The sequence below is a fragment of the Dasypus novemcinctus genome, chromosome 26 (assembly GCF_030445035.2).
Source record: "Dasypus novemcinctus isolate mDasNov1 chromosome 26, mDasNov1.1.hap2, whole genome shotgun sequence".
Classification (NCBI taxonomy): Eukaryota; Metazoa; Chordata; class Mammalia; order Cingulata; family Dasypodidae; genus Dasypus; species Dasypus novemcinctus.
The window spans coordinates 384,908-405,897 of record NC_080698.1 but is presented as its reverse complement, the minus strand read 5'-3'; the positions used below and the strand labels follow the sequence as shown (position 1 = coordinate 405,897).

The 20,990-nt window shown below is 42.4% G+C and overlaps 1 protein-coding gene across 1 annotated transcript in view; it reads left to right on the top strand.

The window, feature by feature from the left end:
* SCN10A (sodium voltage-gated channel alpha subunit 10) overlaps positions 1–20,990 on the top strand; it is a 96,016-nt gene that overhangs the window by 38,024 nt on the left and 37,002 nt on the right. Inside the window, exons 14-15 of the mRNA XM_058288237.1 lie at positions 4,485–4,723; positions 7,140–7,313. Of these exons, the coding sequence (XP_058144220.1) occupies positions 4,485–4,723; positions 7,140–7,313 (413 nt within the window). The remainder of the gene's footprint in view (positions 1–4,484; positions 4,724–7,139; positions 7,314–20,990) is intronic.

Genomic DNA, 20,990 nt, shown 5'->3' with positions numbered 1-20,990 from the left:
TGCATTTTGAAAATTGTTCCACCTAAGTACCTTCATTCTTTGCAGCAGTATTGCATTGTATGGATGTAACATAATTTATTTAAACAGTCCCTTCTTGATTAGAGTAAACTCTGCAATCCATAGCCTTGTAGACACATTACTTTGTACACATACAAGTTCAACTATAGATTAAATACTTTGAAGTGAAATTCTTTGTCAAAGGGGATATACATTTTTAATTTTGAAAGATGATGCTATGTTTCCTTCCATAACTTGTCTTGGTTGCCAGAGCTGCTATCACAAATGCAAGCTGGCTTAAACAATGGGTTTGCTTAACCAACGGGAATTTATTTTCTCATGGTTTTGAGGCTAGAAGAAATCTAAATCCAAAATCTAGATATTGATGAGATTTGCTCTCTCCCCAAAGACAAGAGTGATTTGTGCTGGCCGCTGGCAAAACTTGGGTTCTTTGGTTTATACCTCTGCTTTCTGTCACATGGGAATGTCCTTTTCTTTCTGTTTGTGTGACTTCTGGGTTCTCTTAGTAGAGTCTCCAGCAGCCTGGACTAAAGCCTAACCTGCTTTGGTTGACTACATCATAACTAAAAATAGTATTGATTATCAAACTGTTTTATCTTTGTAAATCTTATCAATGAAAATGATATCTCAGTACAGTTTTATTTTGCACATCTCTTGTTTTGAGCATTGTTGAGGATCTTTTAAATTATTTATAAACCATTTGAATTTTCTTTTCTGAAACTGATCATTTTTCTATTGGGCTGGTCTTTTTCTTATGGATTTTTAAGAAGCTCATATGTTAAGGTAATTGCATTTTGTCTTGTGACAGAACTGCAATTATTTTTTGTTTGTTTTTTTTACTTTGACTAAATAGTTAAAAGACTATATATCCAAAGTAAGCAATTAAAACAGTGTGATAGTAAAAATAAATAGATCTATGGAAGAGAAATGGATACATGTATATGTGGAAATTTGATATATGATAAAAGTGGATTTCAAATTCATGGGAAAGGAGAGATTGTTAAATAAATAGTATAGCTATAAATAACCAGAAATTAGAAAAAATAAACTGGATCAATATTTTAACTCTTACCCCAAATGAACTCCAGAGGCACCAAAATTTTAAATGAAAGAAGTGAAACTACAGAAAACTAAAAGAAAGTATGGAAACACTTTTCAAGCTTTATAATGAGGAAGGCTTCATAGACCAGGATTGAAAGCAAGAACACTTTTTAAAAACTGATAAATTTGACTACATACAAATTTTCTAATTACTTATGGGGGAAAAATCACTGTTAACAAAAATTGGGGATATGCATTTATTGTACACATCCACTTTCTTTAAAAAATGTATGTAGTAAAAAAAAAAAAACACACAGCACCAAACACTACAGATGTGTATGAAATGAAACTATGTCTCCCTCCCACTAAAAACCTTCCCCCCCTCTGTCTCTGGGTACCCCCAGTTTCTTTTGTCTCCTTCCAGCATACTCTATGTGTATGAAAGCACACACACATACACACATATATAAAAATCTTTATATATCACCACTAATATATCTGCCTCATCTTTTACCAGTTGCTTCCATTTTTAAAAATTATAGACAGTAAACATCATCTTTCTGTGCTCACACAGGCTGGTGTATCTGCAGGGTACATGTGTTAACAGTGGACTTTGTAGATGTACCTAAAGCTTTGACATTGCCCTCTACAGAAGTGGCCCCAATTATACATCCCGATGGAGATTTAATGGCAGCAACTAGAGAAGAGCTCAAGGGAGACATCAGAAATTGGGCATATAATTTGGAAGAGTCAGCATAGGGAGGGTTTTTAAGGGCATAGGGCTCCATAAGATTGCCTAGATAGAGAAAAGAGAGAGAAACCCAGAAGAGAATGCCTGAGTTCTCCAACATTTAGAGGCAGGAAGGAAAAACGGAGAGGAAGCAGTCACAGATAAGGGAGAAAACCCAAGAATCTGTGATGTCCTAGAAGCCAAATGGAAAAAGCTTTTCAAGGAATGTTTAATACATTCTGTCAAATGCTGTAAGAGGCAGAGCACGACGATGACTGGAGATGGGCGATGTGAATTTGATGGGGGTAAAAGCCTGATTCCAAGGCCGGGAGTGAACAGGAGGTGTGAGAGTGGAGCAGGCAAGTGTACGCACTCTTAGAGGAATGCTACTGTTAGAGGAGGCAGTGGAAGAACACAGGGTGCAGGCAGGCCTCTATCAAGATTGAAAAGTAATGAAAGCAGGTTTGCCTGCTGATGGGAATGGTCCAGAAGGGGGGAGGGGGCTAACTCAGGCCTCCAGTAGGAGAGAGGGGAGGGGCTGAACACGGTGGGAGCGCACAGCTGTGATGGGCTGGAGGCGGTATTCCAGCAAGGACTTGCCAGGGTGTTGGAGACTTGAGGTAGGATGGCGAGGACATTCTTTAGTGAGCAATCCTACATTGTGAGTAAAATAAAGAGAGCTCCTTTGTTTTGCCGCACCCATTGGTTTTGATATGTTTTATTGTCATTTTCATTCGTTTCAAGGTAGTTAACTGATTTCTTTCACAATTTCCTCCTTAACCCACTGATTGTTTAAGAGTGTATTGCTTAACTTCCATATCTTTGTGCCCAGTCTGCTTCTCTGCCCCTTACTGATTTCCAGTGTCATTCCATTGTGGTCAGAAAAATTGCTTTGTATAATTTCAACCTTTCTGAATTCATTGAAACGTTCTCTGTAGCCTATCATGTGGTCTCTCCTGGAGAATGATCCATGTGCACTTGAGAAGAATGTATATCCTGCTGCCTTTGGGAATAATGTTCTGTATGTGTCTATTAGGTCCATGTCCTCCAACATATTATTCAAGTTCTCTGTTTCTTTATTGATCCTCTGTCGAGACATTCTGTCAAATGGTGATAATGCTGTAGTAAAGTTCCCCACTATAAATGTACAGGCATCTATTTCTCCATTTAGTTTTTCCAATGTTTGCCTCATGTATTTTGAGGCACCCTGGTTAGGTGCATAAATGTTTATGATTGTTCTTTCTTCTTGATAGATTACCCCTTCTATTAAAATATAGAGTCCTTCTTTGTCTGTTACAGCAGTTTTGCATTTAAAGTCTATTTTGTCCAATATTAGTATAGCTACTCCTGTGCTTTTTTGGTTTTTGTTTGCTTTTAAGAATGTTTTCCAGCTACTCACTTTGAGCCTCCTTGAATCCCTGGGTCTAAAGTGGGTTTCCTGTAGATAGCATATAGGTGGGTCTTATTTCCTTATCCATTCCACCAATCTGTGTCTCCTGACTGGTGACTTTAATCCATTAACATTGAGTGTTATTACTCTCAAGGAATTACTTACCTTAGCCATGTTTTCTTTAGGTTTATGTATGCCATGTGTTGTTTTTATTTCTCTCTTTATCTTTTTAGTTATTCTTACCAATAATTTTCTTTCCTACACTCTTCTCCAACTCTCTCATTTTTTCTTTTCAACCTGTAGAACTCCCTTTAGTAAGTCTTGAAGGGCAGGTTTCTTATTGACAAACTCTTAATTTCTGTTTATTTGTGAACTCTTGTTTATTTTGAACTCTCCCTCATTTTAAATGCCAGCTTTGCTGGATACAGAATTCTTGGCTGGCAGTTTTTTCTCTTTTAGCACCTTAACTATGTCATACTGCTGCCTTCTTGCCCCCATGGTTTCAGATGAGATATCAGCACTTAATCTTACTGAGCTTCCCTTGCATGTGATGGATCTCTTTTCTCTTGCTGCTTTCAGTTTCTCTCTGTTTCAGCATTGGACAATTTGACAAGTGCATGTCTTGGGGTAGGCCTGTTGGGATTTACACTGTTTAAGGTGCACTATGCTTCCTGGACCTGAACATCCATGTTCCTCAAAAGAGTTGGGGAATTTTCAGCCATTATTTCCTCCAACACTCTTTTTGCCAAGAGCTCATTTGTTGAGAGTAAGGAGTGGAGAGGAGGACTTTGAGGGTCAAGACGAGAGGAAAGAGTGAAAATAGTAGCCTGGAAGAGTAGGGGTGTGTATGGAATACAGAAACTCAGCAGGATTTCTGGGCAGTGACGAGCTGGAGTCATGAATCTGTCTGACAGGACCTGTTGGCACAGTTAACTCACCAGATTCAGCTGCTTGGGGCAGGCCCAGCAGGGCTGCAAGCTGGGTTTATTCATGGTTGTGGTGTTGCCAGGCAAGGATAATGGAGGTGGAGAGGAGCAAGGGAACTGAAGGTGTCTACGTGGGAGTAGCTAGAGTAATGGACATGGAATCTAAGGTGGGTATGTTGAGAAATAAGAACATAGCATCGGTGATGGGCAGTAAAAAAGTGTGGGGTCAAAGATCAAAGGTTTGGAGGACTGATGGGAACAAAATCAGACTGGAGTTGCTGAACTAAAGAAGATCAAAACGTAGAAAATGATAATCAGAGAGAGGGAGGCTGAGCTGAGGCCACGCACCCTGACTGTCATTGACATGTCCTTGACGCAGAGCTTGAGGAGTCCCAGCAGAAGTGTCCGCCCTGCTTCACCGGCTTGGCTCGGAAGTATCTGGTCTGGGAGTGCTGCCCGCCCTGGGTGAGACTCAAGACGCTTCTCTTTGGGATTGTGACGGACCCCTTTGCAGAGCTCACCATCACCCTGTGCATCGTGGTGAACACAGTCTTCATGGCCATGGAGCACCACGGCATGAGCCCGGCCTTCGACGCCATGCTCCAGATCGGCAACATCGTGAGTGTGCCGGGCGGCACTGCCCGCACTGGCCTGCCAGGGGGCTTTGGCACGGGGGTGGGGAGAGCATGCCTCATTCGTTGGAGTTCTGATCTGGTTAGCTGAGAGCAGAGGGGGCAGTGAGGAGGTGTATGGACACTGGGTGCAGGAAGCCAAGCCTGAGGACCTGGAGGAAATTGTGTTGGGAGGAACGAGCACAGGAAAGTGGGGCAGAGGCTGAGCTGGGCCAGCTAGTTCCCTCCTTGCAGAACTCAGGACAGCCACTCGAATTCTCAGTACCTCGATCGCCTCAACTGTGAAATGAGGATAAATGGCACTTTTCCATCTAAAGACAAACTGTGGGCTTGGTAAATTCCTTCCAGTTCTATTGCTTACTCTTTTATGATTGAAAGAAATGGTGGTCATGACTTTTCAATGTTGTCATTTAAGGTCCTTTTGGTCTAGCAAAAGCATCAAGGAATCAGAACTTTTCTTCTGCATCTGGTTTAGACATGACACTACTTTAAATTTTTGTCCATTATTTTTAAATATTGTTTCCATTTAACAAGATAAAATCCATGCTGGATTTTGCTACATGCCAAGTAAATTACCAGACTTAGAGGAACTGCCCCCAACCCATAGCCCACCCACAGGAATAATGATAGGCAGCTTACAGTTTCAGGTGCTTGTCACAATTATCTCATTTTATTTGCACCACAGCCCTGTGTGGTAGGTACTATTATTACCCCTTTTACAGATTGAAAAACTGAGGCACAGGAGGTTAAATGTTTGCCCAAGCTCATCGATCTGAGTGGCAGAGCCAGGATTTGAACACAGGCAGATTCCAGAGCCTGCACTTCTTGTGGGCTAAGCCACCTCACAGAACTCCTGAGTGCCTGTGTGGAGGTGGACGTGTGCATGTGTGAACATGCATGCATGTGTGCGTGTGTGTGTGTGCCACAAGCAGGAGCGGGGAAAGGCCGAGGCCCTGCCTCCCAGGCCAACTCACCGTCCACTCTGCTGTGGCTGGCCTCCCGTGTCCTCTGGGAGCATCCGGCTCTCATCACTCCTCGTGGCTGCAGATCCAGCTAGAGGGAGAGTTCCAGAGGACACGTGCCTCATCTTCCCTCCAAACCGCCCCGCCCCATAATCCAGGGGTGCAAAGGGAACCCAGGAGGTTGTGGGGTGCTGGAATCAGCCTCAGGTTCTCCGTCACCGAGGCTGAGCTCACGTTCTGTTCTCAGTGTGTCCTAGTCCAGCCTAAGACAACAAGGGACCTACCAAAGACACCTTCTGCCCCACCCTCACTCGCAGTTGGGAAAGTTGAAGCTAGAGAGAGAAAAAGCCTTTCCCACTTTCAAAAAGAAAGAAAAAAGCATTTATTTGGTGCCTACCGGGAGTCAGGTGCTTTACAGATGTTGAGTAATTTAAGCATCACAACACCGTGATAACACAGACTACACTGTGCGTGTCTCGTTGCCCTCGATTTACTAAGAGAGCACTAAGACTCAGGGAGGTTAAGTCCAGCCCGAGGAGGCACAGCAGGTCGAGTGGAACGGAGCTGGCCCGGCTCTCTGCGGGACACAGCACCCCTGCCCGCGCCCACCTCACCACACTGACCTGCCACAGAGGGCACCTGGCAGATGGTCTTTAGGGCAGTTGGTGGTTTGGGGCAGGGTACTTTCCTTATCTGTAAAAAAGATGCAGTCGCCTCCACTTCCCAGGCCGGCGAGATGCTTCGATGAGATTCCAGGAGAGAAAAGAGCCTGATCCTGGTCCTTGTTTTTCTCCTTCTCCATCTCCCTTGCCTGCTGGTTGTTGTGTGAAGGGAGCCCAGTCCTTATCCCTCTCGGCCTAGAATTCTATCCTATGAATTAGAGCAATTTACTTAAAAACATTCAGAGCTGAAAAGAGCCTTGTATTTAGAACTGTATTGTTATTTTTCTTGCTAATGGCCATTATTTATTAATGAAATACTATCTACCAGGTCTTTCGCAAAGAACTCCACATGCAGCATCTCATTTTAGGCCCATTATAAGAATGAGGCAATTGAGTATGGAGAGGATACTTATACAAGCTGGGAAATGGCTGAGTTGCCCCGACCCATGCTTTTTAACTACTCTGATTTGCATAATTACATAATAATAATTATTATCCCGGTGATTGCTCCCACTTCTACCACTTCCTCCACCATCATATGGAAAACCTGAGCAGGGGTTCTAATGCCCAGCCCCCAGCCCTGTCCAGAGATGTTTCTGTTCTGCCACACTGAGTGTCCCACCCCAAGCCCTTCAGGGACCTGCAGATAACAGAGAAATTGAACCAAAACACGAAAAGAAGATTTGCTATTTCAAACCCAAGTCACTTTCTTGCCACCCTTTGTTATGGTCTCATGGCGCACAGACCCATGGTGAAGCCTTGCCTCCACCCATCACAGGTCTTCACCATATTTTTCACTGCTGAAATGGTCTTCAAGATCATCGCTTTCGACCCCTACTACTACTTCCAGAAGAGGTGGAATATCTTCGACTGCGTCATCGTCACCCTGAGCCTGCTCGAGCTGGGCGCGGCCAAGAAGGGAAGCCTGTCGGTGCTGCGGACCTTCCGCCTGGTAACGTTTCCTCCTGGAGACGCGGGAAACCCCTGCCTGGGCCCTTCCTTTGGGGCCCCACCAGCCAGCCCTTCCATCAGCTCTCCCCGCGGGAGGCAGGCAGGACGTGGCGATTGCAGGTCTGGAGACCAGGCTCCGGCCCCACTTTTCAGTCAAAGTGGGGACGTGACTTCTCTCTGGCTTTGGCCCCCTTGTCTGCACAAAGAAGAGACTTTGAGCACCTTTCCTGTTCTTTTCTCAAATAACGGTAACAATAATAGTAGGGGTTAGAGGTTATTGATACTTTCAATGTGTCAGGCACAGTGCTAAACCCTTGGCATAAGTACCTCGTTTTAGTCTTACAACGACCTGAGACATAGCTGCTGTTAATATCTCAAGACACAGAATGGTTGCGTGATGAGCTAACCCCCAAATCTCACAGCTCCTGAGCTAGCAGCAGAGCTGGAATTCAAATCCAGGTTGCCTGACTGCAGAATCCCAGCTCCTCCCACCATAAGGAGACATTCTTTGACACTCTCTCCTTCCAAAAGGTCTCAAGCCCCTGTAAACTGCCTGCTACTAGCCACAGTTGTCTGCTTTTCTCCAAACTCAGCTCCAGGATGCCTCCACTCAAGTAGCTGATGCCCATTGCCCTCAGGTCACCCACTCCTGTAAAAGCTGCATCCACCTAGTTTGTCAGATTCCCAGGAGGAAAGCCCCATGTCTCTGGGATCTCCCATTGGTGTGGACAAGAGCCCTGAAGAAATGACATGGCTTGTTAGCACCAGCCCCTTTTTCTCATTATTCTTTCCTTGCCAGCTGGGAACCTAGAATGCGGATTTGGAGAGAGATGACAAAGTGCAGACCAGAGAGCTCAGCAATCTCGCCAAATGCCAGCTAGGCAGTTTGGAGGAGCTCTGGATTTCCGGGGGCTGAAGAAGCAGATAGTTCAGGGGAGCAATGAGGCACTAGTCTGGGAAGTCTGCTTGGGAACCTATCATAGGGTCAGTGAGGCAGCACAGAGTACCTGGACCTGATTTACCTTTCTTGGGGGTGGCAAACCCAAGTGCCTACAGGACCCAGGCAGGCAATGAAATCCACCAAGGAGGAGACTTTGGCGCTGCATATTGCCCTGTCTAAACAGGACAGCACCTCTACATCCTGTCACCCAGTGAACAACTCTGAAGGGCTTTGCATAGAAATCATTGTGACTTGTGTCCCTTGGAGTCACCAAAGCAACGGCCCTGTACATTATTGTCAGAGTCTCTGGTTTCTCATGAGAAGTCAGAAATCCAGATTTTTATCCAAATATTTAATTTAGTCTAATATTTCAATTGAGAGGGGGGAAAACCACTCTGAAAACCAAACATGGCATGTTCTGGTTGGTGGCATCTGCCTGACGTGAAGGTGCCCTCAGATCCCTGGAGGAGAAGGGCAGAATGGGCCTGCAGGGCTCTTTATGCACAACATGGGAACTGTGATGAGAAGGAATGAAATCACCATTTTAAAGGTGCAGATTTCTCCAAGTATGTAGAAAATGATAGCATTAGGTGGGCACCTAAACAAAGAGTCAATGTAAGACCCCCATGCCAAGCACCGAGGGGACAAGATTCCATAACCCCTCTATCCCAGACAGGGCATAAAATTAACTCCCTAATGGAAAAGAAAAATTTGATACACTTCGGGAAATGTAAATTAGTTGCTTTAACGTCTATGTCTTACTTTTGTTGTGATTACAAGAAGTCTAAAGCCCCAAACAGTCAAAAATAGGTAGGTTTTCTTCATGTCCTAGGTCTACAGAATTCTCTGGGTACAAGTCCTCCTGCACCCACCTTGCTGATCCTTCTGTGCTTGCCAACTCACAGCTCTTAACCAGTCCCACATTTTCATTTTCTTGGGATCTATTAGCTCCCCTCCTCCACCATCTCCACTTCCCTCATTCCTTGGCTTAGATTTATGGTCCATCAATATTATTATGCCCTGGAAAATAAACTCAACCACCTTTTTCCTCTTCCCCTTTGCATTTTTATGTTTGCCAAAACCCTGCTCTGGAGTTGAACTCAAATATTTAACTGTGCCATGCCAACCCTGAGCTATGGACATTACTGAGAAAATCACATAACCCAGATGATCAGTTTCATTTTAAAGTACTGACCACAAACCTCCAATAGCCACCCCAAAATGGCCTGACAACCCCACTACACTTACAGAAGTCTGGATTATCTAGTTAGTTTGCTTCTTACACTCCAAGATAATTATTCCATGCCTTCTTCCTCTTCAATTTTTCTACCTTCTCTTTCCCATCCTACCCTAACATGCAAACCACTCTCAGCTGATGACCTTGCCCTCATACTAAACCAAGAAAATAGAAACCTTCCCAGAAGAACCCCTTCTTGCCATCCCCCACGTCTCTCCATGGATGCATCTGCATACAACTTCTCTGCATTTCTTCTGATAAAATAGGTGACACCTTGACTTTCTTATCTCTCATTTCCCCTTCAATCTTTTCAAATATGTCTTCTGTCTTCACTCAGCTAGGACAGCACTGGCCAGACAGCATCACCAACAATTTTTATGTTACCAAATCCAAAATTTTCTTTTCTGTCCTGCGGTCACCCCTCGGGCTGAAGTGTGGTTTGCTGGCCTGGCGGGGGAGCAGCCGCGGCAGGCCAAGCCGCTGCCCCCATAATAGGGTGGCTGGTCGGACTCACCGCCACCCCTGAAGGGAGCTCGGCATGGGCGCAGAGTGCCCTCGGGTCTCCCCTTCTCGGCAGCCATGCTTCCGCGGCCGCCCCTCCTCCCGGATGGCGCCACACGATGCCTGTGGGGCGGCACCCTTCTTCTTCCTTCTCCCTGCGCAGGCGCAGGGCGGAAAATTCCAGTCTGCCCTTTTCCCCTCCCCCGACAGCAGCAACAGCCAGGCGTGGGCGGAGAAATCCAGTCTGCCCTTTTCCCCTCCCCCGACAGCAGCAACAGCCAGGCGTGGGCAGGAAACTCAAGTCTGCCCTCCACCCCAGCAACAGCAGCCACCAATCACTAAGCCCTGCCACTTCCCCCAGCAACAGTGACAGCCAATCCCTAACCACCACCCCTCCCCCGTCCAGTACCGCCCACTGACCTTTCGCCGGCAACCAATCAGAACAGGGCATGGCTTCGACCAATCAGCCTTCCCCAGCCCCTATAAAACTGTTGCCTCTCCCTCAATAAAGTGGACTTGCGTGTTTACCTTGTCTCCGCGGTAGTTCTTCTGCCGTGCGCCCTCCAGTCCTGAGAGCCCCTGACAAGGGCCTGGCCTCCCTTGTCCCCAGTTCGTCGCCTGCTTCTCCGGGCGACCCCTTCGTCGCCGGCTTCGCCGGGCGACCCCGTCAGCCGAACCGCGCAACCCCTGTGAGACCAACCCCTCGTCTGCTGCCGGACCGACCGCTCGTCCCAAGTGGGACCGACCCCTCGTCCTAAGCTGGACCGACCCCTCGTCCGCAGCCAGACCCCACCTCTACCGACCGAGCAAACCGTCGCACTGTCCTAATCTTTTTTTTAAAGATTTATTTATTTATTTATTTCTCTTCCCTCCCCCTCACCCCAGTTGTCTGTTCTCTGTATCTATTTGCTGTGTCTTGTTTCTTTGTCCGCTTCTGTTGTTGTCAGTGGCACAGGAATCTGTGTCTCTTTTCGTTGCATCATCTTGTTGTTGTGTCAGCTCTCCGTGTGTGCGGCGCCATCCCTGGGCAGGCTGCACTTTCTTTCGCGCTGGGCGGCTCTCCTTACCAGGTGCACTCCTTGCGCGTGGGGCTCCCCTACGCAGGGGACACCCCTGCGTGGCACTCCTTGCGTGCATCAGCACTGTGCATGGGCCAGCTCCACACAGGTCAAGGAGGCCCAGGGTTTGAACCGTGGACCTCCCATGTGGTAGACGGACGCTCTAACCACTGGGCCAAGTCCACCGCCCTGCCCTTATCTTAATTTCTCAGCAGGCCTGAACAAAATCACCATCTCTCTTACCTGAAACATTCTCTTGAAACACCCTCTCCTGGATTTTTTTGTACCTCACTGGCTACTCCTTTTTGACTGCCTTTTTTGAGCTCTCCTCCTCTTCTCGATCTTTAATACTTAGATCCTGCAAGGCTTTATTTTCTTCTTCATCTACAGTGGTTCTCCAGGAGAGTTATAAATACCAAGTATACATTGCCAACTCCAAGATGTATATTTCCAACCTAGACCTCCTTCATGAGCTTTAGGATTTTGTATGTAACTCCTTACATGTCCTCTTGATTTGGATGCCTAGTAGTCTCCACAAATTTAACACATCTACAAAAGATCTCCTCTCTACTTCTTCCCCTAAACTGTCTTCCCCAGACCTTCCCAGTTTGTGTGTTGACACCACAGCCACTCTTTTGCTCAAACCAAAAATCCAAAGAATCATCCTTGATCCTACCATTTCCCTCATCTCTCACTTCCAATCCATCTCCAAGTCTTATTGGTTATAGTTCCCAAAATACATCTAAAATCTGTCTGCTTGTTGCTTGTCTCCATCTCTACTGCCAGACTCGTCTGAGCTGTCACTGGACTTCTGCAATAGTCTCCCAACTGTCTCCTTGCCTACACTCTTGCCTTCAACAGTCATTCCTCTACCTAGAAGCTGGAAAGATCATTTTAAAACATAAATCAGATGATGACTTTCCCTTGACTACAACTTTCAAAGTCCTTATCACAGTCTCTGAAGTTCTGCATAATCAGCCTCTTCTCTCTTCCTACACATGATAGATACTGTCCTGGCGCTGGGCTTTTGCATATTTTCCCCCTTTCCCCTAGCTCTTCACTTAGTTCATTCGTTCCCATCTTTTTGGACTAAATTCATCATCTTCTGAGAGAGGCCCTTCCCAACCACACTGTCTAAATGTGGATTCCTTCATCCAATTAGTCTTTCACAGTCTAGAATTATCATTACATTCCATGAAGCAAGAACCAGTTTTCTTGTTTACCCTTCTGTCCCAAGGGTATGACATGATGAGCAGAGCACAGTAGGAACTCAGTAAACATCTGTTGATTGACTGAAGGAAGGACAGAAAGACAGAAGGAAAAAAGAAGGAAAGGAGGAAGAAATAAAAATGCTGCCTCTTTATTCTTAGTTTTTCCTCCCTCCCAAAAGAACATCGCTCCTCTTCCCAGCACTTAAGGCATTTGGTCTGTACTTAGACCAACACCACATTGTTATCATTACTACTCCTTTAAATATACCTGTGTGGCAGGGCAAATCACCCACCTTTCTTTACTTGTTCAAGAATATCCATATTCACTTTAGAATCAGCTTGTCTAATTACACACACATATACACAAAACCATAGTAATTTCTTCATTGGGATTACCGTAATCAACAGACAAATTTGGGAATAATTGCCACCTTTACATTATGTGATCTTCCAATCTATGAAGACAGTACACTCTCCATTTATCTGGGTCTTTCAACAAATGTCTTTCAAAATGATTTATTATTTCCTCCATAAAGGTCTTTGGTTAGATTTATTCCTAGGTACTTTCTAGGTCTTTATACTCTTCTGAATGACATCTCATTTTTAATGTCCTTTTTAAACTGTTTTCTCTTTTTCTTGTATTTTTATATTTAATATTTTATATCTGGAAATTGCTCTTATTAATTCTAATAATGTATCTATACAATCTTTTGAATTTTCTTTGAACACAATCATATCACATGCAATTAGTTTTGTTTCTTCTTTTATAATCCTTATATTATTTGTTTCTCTTTAATTCACTATTATAATGTAATTATGTGGGTGAGGACATCCAGTACAATGTTGAAAAGAATATTAATAGCAGGCATCCTTGCTTTTTTCCTGTCCCAAAGGGATGCTTTCAATCCAAGTCTGATGTTTGTGTCAAGTTTTTTTAAGATACCCTTTATTGGTTTATGAAGCTCTCTTTTGTTAAGAATGTTTATCATGAATGAATATTTAATTTTATCAGACAATTTTCTGCATGTATTAAGATAGTCACAGGGTTTCTTCTTTAATCTGTTCAAGTGGTGAATTATGTTCATTGATTTTCTAATGGCTGGTCAACTTTGCAATCCTGAGATAAGCCCAGGTTGGTTATGATGAGCTTTTTTCATACATTGGAGAATTCAGTTTGCTAATAATTTGAGATTTTCATATCCATGTTTATGAGTAATATTTCCTTCCATAATTTTCCTTCTTTGTCAGGTTTTGGTATCAAGGATCAATATTATACTCATTTTCATTTAAAACGTGGAGGGATATTCCTCTTGTTCTATAGCCAATCTTTGAATATGATTAGAATTACTTATTCCTCATTAAAATTTACTAGTTGGAAGTTAAGGTTTGCAACTACTGATTTAATTTTCTTAATAGCTTTGGAACTAGTCAGGTTTTCTATTTTTCAAGTTGGTTTTGGTAAGTTATATTTTTCTAAGAATGTTTCCTTATCTAGATTTTCAAGAAGATTAACAAAGTTGTGCATACTAGTCTCTTATCTTTCAGAGGTCTATATCAACAGTACTTAAATCACACTTTTCTTTCTTAATAATAATAATATGCATTTTCTCTAATATATTTTTATCTGTGAGTCTTGGAAAGATTTGTCAATTGGTTTGCTGATCTAATATCAATTTTTATTTATTCTTTGACTTTAAGGTTATTTAGAAATGTGTTTCTTAATTTTGAAACATATGTGGTGTTTCTAGTTATCTTTATGCTATTGCGTTCTAGCTTAATTGGATTTTAGTCAGAGAACATATGCTGTATGATAGCAATGCTTTGAAATGAATTGATAATTTTTGGCTCAGTATTTTTCAAGTATTCCTTGTGTGCTTGAAAAGAATGTGTCTTCTGCAGTTGTGAGGTGCAATGCTCTGCATATGTCCATTGGGAAGGGAAAGCTCATTGTGTGATGCAAATATTCTATAACGTTGCTTATTTTTGGATGCCTATTCTAGCCCTTACTGTAAGGGCAGTGTATGAAAATATCTCCCTCTATGATAATGGTTTGGTCTGTTTTTCCTTATGTTTCTGTCTTGAGGATGTATTATTAAGTGTACACATATTTTAAGTTGTTATTTCTTCCCAATAACGTGAAATTTTTATCACTAAGAATTGAACTTCTTTATCTCTAGAAATGCTTTTTCCTTAAGATGGCTTGCCTGATGCTAATTAGCTACCTTGCTTTCTTTTGGTTTAGAATTTGCCTAATACAACTTTAGCCATCCTTTTACTTACAGTCTTTGTGTTTCCTTAGGGTTTTATATATCTCTTGAACATACATACAATTAGATCTTGGATTTTTATTTCGGTTCTGAAAATCCAATATTTGTCATTGAATTAGAGCTTTTCATCCACTTATTTTATTGTAAATACTGATAGATTTGGGTTCTGTCCATCATTATATTTGGGACTATCTATTTCCTTTGAAGCTTTTTAGTTTTCTCTCACACTCTCCCTCTTTCCTTCTCCCTCTCCTCTCCCTCTCTCTCTGTCCTCCCTTCCTTCTTCCCACCCCAACTCCACTTTCTCTTTATCCTCTCTTGACTTATTTTGAATTAGTTTTCTTGTTCCATTTTCCCCTTTACTAATTTGAAAATCAAATACTCTGTTTCTGTTCTTTGAGTGGTTACTTTAGAAATTACAGCATGGGTAGTTAAAGTCACAAGTTAGGTAGAATCTCTACTTTCCATTCCAGTAACCCCTTCACAACTTACTATTGTGAAAAGTATTTTAATTTTATATTGATAAAAAAACTTTACAAGGATAAATAATGCTATAAAACAATCTCAAATATTCAGTGGCTTAACCAATAAAGGCTTATTTCTCATAAGCCAAGCAGCTGTTTGTGGGTCTCCTTCAAGATGACTGGCCAATTTGAAGAAGGGCCTGTGCAGCCTTCAGAACTTGCCTGCTGCTTATGGAAAGACAGAAGCCAAGGCTGGGTTTCAGTTTTAAATAGTCAAAGGCTTTTTATCAGGACTCATAATTTCTTTTGCAATATAATTCCTTCAGAAACTTAGAAGGCTTCAGGCCTCTCTGTGTTCTACACATCCACGGTGCTTTCTCCAACAAAGGTGCTCAATTCTGCTTTATTTCTTTGCTTTTGCCCCATGCTTTTCTCTCTCAACCTAATAATGATTATACCATTAATATAATCTTTTCTCAGAGTTGGTTTATTTCATTGAAAAATTCGACTGCACCTTTATGGTGGGTTGAATAGTAGACCTCCAAAAGATCATCAACCCAACCTCGGAATATGACATTGTTTGGAATAAGGGTGTTGGAAGATGTAGTTATGGTAAGGCTCTTCAAGTGAGATCATCCTGGATTGGAGTGGGCCTAAATCCAATGATAGGTGTCTTTATAAGAGACAGAAAATGAAGGACACACAGAGAATAAATAATGCTATAAAACATGTGACAACAAAGGCAAGGAGCAGGTGTAGCTCAGTGGTGGAACATCAGCTTCACATGTCCAAGGTCCCAGGCTCAATCCCCAGTACCTCCTAAATTAAAAAATAAAAATAAAAATAAAAAAGATGAAGGCAAAGATTGGAATGATGATTCCACAAACCAAGTTATGCCAGCGATTGAGAGTAGTCACCTCAAGTTAGAAGGGGCAAGGAAGATACTCTCCTAGAGACTTCAAAGGAAGCATGACCTGCCAACACCGAGACTTCAGACTTCTGGCCTCCAGAACCATGAGAAAATAAAATTCTGTTGTTTTAAGCTGCCAACTTTGTGGTCATTTGTTACAGCAGGCCTAGGAAACCAATATAGTCTTTAATACTTAAAGACTTATAGACCTCTGCTTACTGTTTTGGATCTAGAAACAGCATATTTTTCCAAATCTTTAAGACTCAAAGCTTTTGGAATTTGTTTCCTTTCATTTCCTCTTACAAGCCAGGCAAACATTTCCTGAGTTCATTTCTTCCTTGTAATGCCTTGCCACCCTAACCAATTACAACTGACACATAATACTAAGATTCTGTTTTACCAAACTTTCCCTAGAGCTACAGGCTCAAGAGCCTCAAGATCAGCCAGGATTATCAGAGGTAATACTTGTACCACAGCATGACACAGATTCTTAAGTAATCATGTCTACTACATGACTACTAAGCCAGTACCATACTTTCTATGTTATCAATTTCTACATTACACAGTTGCTACTTTCTACTAGCTACAGTGACAACCCCTAAATCTCTGGCTTCATACAATAGAGATTTACTTCTCATGACACATCCAGTGCTGGTTGGGAAACTGTCCTTGGAGGGTCTGCTCCAAATAGTGATTCAGGGATCCAAGACATTCTGTCTTGTGATGTCACTACCTTCAATGATGGCCATGGAAGTGGTTGAGAGAGTACAGGGGTTTTTATAGTATTACTTATGTCTTCAATCCATCAGCCAGAATCCAACAACGTCATCCCAATTTATCTGTAAATTAGACTGGAAAACATAGTTTTCCTTTGTGTCCAGGAGCGAATAGTGACCATCAAGTCAGTTTCTACCACACTCTGAGATGCATTATTGTTTAATTCAGTCAATATTCACTTAAATTCACTATTAAACTGTGAACTTTCTTGCTTTTTTTTTTTTTTTATCTTCCTGCTTATCAGACCTTACTTCTTGACTCACTGTCCTTCTCTCTGCAGTACAAGCTTTAGAATTTCTTTTATTGAATGCCTTCTGGCAGAAACCTTTCTCAGTTTTGTTTATATGAAATTTGCCCTTCAGTTTTCCATTATCCTTGAGAGATATGTGTCATTTATACAAAATTCTAGCCCATGGTTATTTTAGCTCATTCCATTGAAGACATTATTACTCAGTGTTCTGGTTGAAAGCCATCAGTTTTCATTTTGGTTGTTGTCTCTTTCAAAGTGACCTGTCTTCTCTGGATGCTTTTTAAATCTTCTTTTTGTTTTCAGTGTTCTGCAATTTCATGATAACTGTCTAGGTATGGATTCATTTACATTTATGCTACTTAGTATTCATAAACTTCTTGAACCTGTGGATTTATGATTTCCTTCAGTTCTGGAAATTCAGCCATTTTCTGTACAAATATTAGCACCCACTGCATTCTACCTCTTCTCCTTTCGGACTTTGATTAAATGCATGCTAAGCTTTCTCAATCTAGTCTCTGTGTCTCTTAAATCTTGATATTTTCCATCTTATGTCTCTCTGTGTTGCATTCTGGAGAATTTCTTCTAACATATCTTCAATTCACTAATCCTCTTCTAGCTGAGTCAAATCTAATGTGAAACTCTTTCAGAGAGTTTTAAATTATTGTATTTTTCAATTCTAAAGTTCCATTTAGTTACTTTTCAAAACTTCTTGATAATTTGTGGTTTCCTATTGTCTGCACATATCTTTAAGTTTGTCTTTTGTATCTTTAAACATGTCATATCTGGGTAATGATTTTTCTCTCTGAAGACCCTCCATGTCTGTTTTTACATCTATGGTTTCTCCTCTTACTCTTGGAGCCTCACTCTTTCTGTTTGTTTGTTAATGCATCTCTTGGGCACTTCTTTGGGATTTCTTTGAGGCCTTGGATGAAGGAGGGTCCCCCCAGAGATTATTAGTGTTTACTTCTGCAGGGCACCTTGTAGGATTGCTCTGAATTAAATTCTCAGTTTGAAACACCTAAGTAGTATGAATTCCAGCTGAAATTCCATGTGAGCACCACTCAGGGGTTCTAAATTCCCCCTTTCTCTCTCTTTCACACACACACACCATCTGGTGACCAGCACCAGGTAGTCAGTTTTCCTTGCATTCTCCTAGGTTTGTTCCTGATAGATCTTTGTATCTGTCTCTGAAGGGACTCCTATTAGAGCAGCGGTTCTTAACCTTTTTTGTTCCATGGACTCCTTTGCCAGTTGGGTAAAAACCACAGACCCCTTCTCAGAATGTGTTCGCAGAGAGTTTTATGAGGCTAAACTAGCGTCAGGTCTAACAACTACCATAACTTAGAAGTATGGATGAGTGTAAGTGAGTTTTTGATATGCAACAACTATACTGTGATATGAAATTAGTACCACTGTAATTTATTGCACACATTCATAAGTGAAGGAAATGCTAAATTTCAGTTAGAGGTCAGAGAAAATTAAGATAATAAGTTGATTTTTTTTCAATTCAAGCTCTTGGACCCCCTGAAATCTTTCCATGAACCTCTTGGGGGTCCATGGACTCCTGGTTAAGATACCGTGTCTAACCCTCTGCCTTAGGGATGTTCTCTGTTTTTCTTGCTCTCCAGTGAGACCGTTAAAACCTAAGCTCAGAGCCACTCAGTTTTGAATATGATAGCTATTCTTTCTCATTCCTTGAAGGCATATTACAGTGTTCTGACCTCCATTCTGGATTTCCACAGTAATCCAGCTGAAAGCAGTCAGCTATCAACTGAACCATTGTTCCTTTAAAAGCAATCTGTCTTTTTCCTGGATGCTTTTTTAAATCAAGGGAAAAGCTGGCTTCAGTGATCTAGCTATCTTTCTGAATTTATTTAATGTTTGGATGAAGAATTACTTGCTTTATTGACAGATCACCAATGTATATTATTATCCAAACCTTTTAGTTGTTTTCCATCATATGAGCCAAGTTCACAGTCCACCATATTGCACAGTCTTCTTATATTTTTCACAAATGCAAGGCCCATTTCATCACCAGGTAGTCGCCTCCCTAGCAGAGGATAGATACTAGACTTGCTTTTCATTCTATTATGAAAATAAAGTGTTCTCATTACAGTAAATTGAACAATACAGAAACTTTACATCTAAAATTGGAAATTGACTTCAAGTCCTGCTATCCAAATATATACAGTTTCCAAGTTGGTTTATTTCCTTCCAGTCTTCTCTTTTTCAAATAGAAGTTTTACTTAATGGTGAGATAAACTAAAGAAATGATTAATTAAATTTGAAGGACTACTCTGCAGCTACTAAAAGTAATTGTTTATAAATATGTGACAACATGAAGAAATGCTTTTGATGTAAGGCTAAGCTGGGCAAAGACTAGGGAGCAAACGATGTGGTGGAGTGGGGTTGGGGGCATGGGTGCAGGTGGGCTGCTCCTCCGCGGCCCACCAAGATGCCAGCAAAAGAGTGACCCAGGAGTAGGCACTCTGCAAATGAGCTGATGTGAGGGGCCCCAAGCCCAGGCATTTCTCCATGACAGCGCCCACAGGGATTCTGTTTTCTTGCCTTTTATAAAGACGACAAAAGAATTAATAGAGAATAACTGGATACATGCCCTATAGTGAGAATTATGTACAATTTACTTAGGGTTTAGCATAGCTAAAAATGGACAAAAAGCAAAAACTGCTATCTAAGGAGATTCTAGTATTGATTTCTCAAACTTCCTTCCTCAGTAGGCACCAGTGGAAACGCTCGGCCAGCTGTGGTCAGGCCCGGAGGCAAGGCCTGGGCTCTCTGCTCGGGCGCCAGTGGGGTGGCCCAGGACCTCCCCGGTCTGGTCTGTGCCCCCAGGCTCGCGGTCTGCGCCCCCACGCCCAGCCTCCGCTTCCTACTCGCCCAGAGTTTGCTGTGAAAACACGCTTTTACCAATTGTGCTGTTAAGGAAGCTCTGCATTCCCCTCCACCCGCTGCCAAAGGGCTCAGTCTAGTTGCTGACCCTCAGTTTTTATTCATGCTTGTCAGCCACTCCTGCGACCGTTCAGGGAGCTGGTGTTCTGAGCTCTGCCCCCAGTATGAGGAGAGTAGCTTCCAGACTGGGTCTAACGAACATGGTGTCCCTCATGGAGAAAAGAAGTGGATATTTCTTGTGTAGAGGCGTAAGCCTCCTCCTTTGGGACTTACTGCAACATGGTGATAAAATTGTTGCTATACAGGTTTGCTCAGCACAACATCCTGGCATCCAGGCCAGAAAGTGGCTTAGTCGGTGCTCACTCCATAAGTATGTGTTGACTGATTCACTGACAGTCAATCCAGACATTTCTTCCTAACTAATTAGAGGACAACACATCCGGTTTTTTTTCCTTTTTATTTTTTAATTTTTTAAATTTATTGAAGCATATCACTCATACATTGCATTAGTCGGCCAAAGGGGTGTTGATGCAAAATACCAGAAGCCTGTTGGCTTTTATAAAGGATATTTATTTGGGGTAGGAGCTTACCGACACCAGGCGGTAAAGCATAAGTTACTTCCCTCACCAAAGTCTATTTGGAGCAAGATGGCTGCCGACATCTGCGAGGGTTCAGGCTTCCTGGGTTCCTACGTTCCCGGCACTTGCTTTTCTCTGGGTTCAAGGTCCCTTTCTTCCTGGGGCTGGCTTCTCTTTCCTCTGTGTGCTTACTTCCTGGGGCTCCAGTTTAAGTCTTCAGCATCAAACTCCAACAGCAAAACTCCAACATCAGAAACCCTCAACTCTGTTCTTTGCCATGCCTTTTATCTGTGAGTTCCCACCCACCAAGGGGTAGGGACTCAACACCCTAATCATAACTCAGTCATGCCCAGGTACAGATCAGATTACAAGAATAATCCAATATCTACTTTTGGAATTCATAACCATATCAAACTGCTACACCACCCTATTGTTATTTTTTAAATATATTTTTATGATAGAAGTTGTAAACTTAAAAGACAAAAATGCACATATGAAGAATTCCCAAACAACACCCCTCTATCAACACACCACACCATGGTGGAACATTTATTCCAGATTCTGAGATAATATCA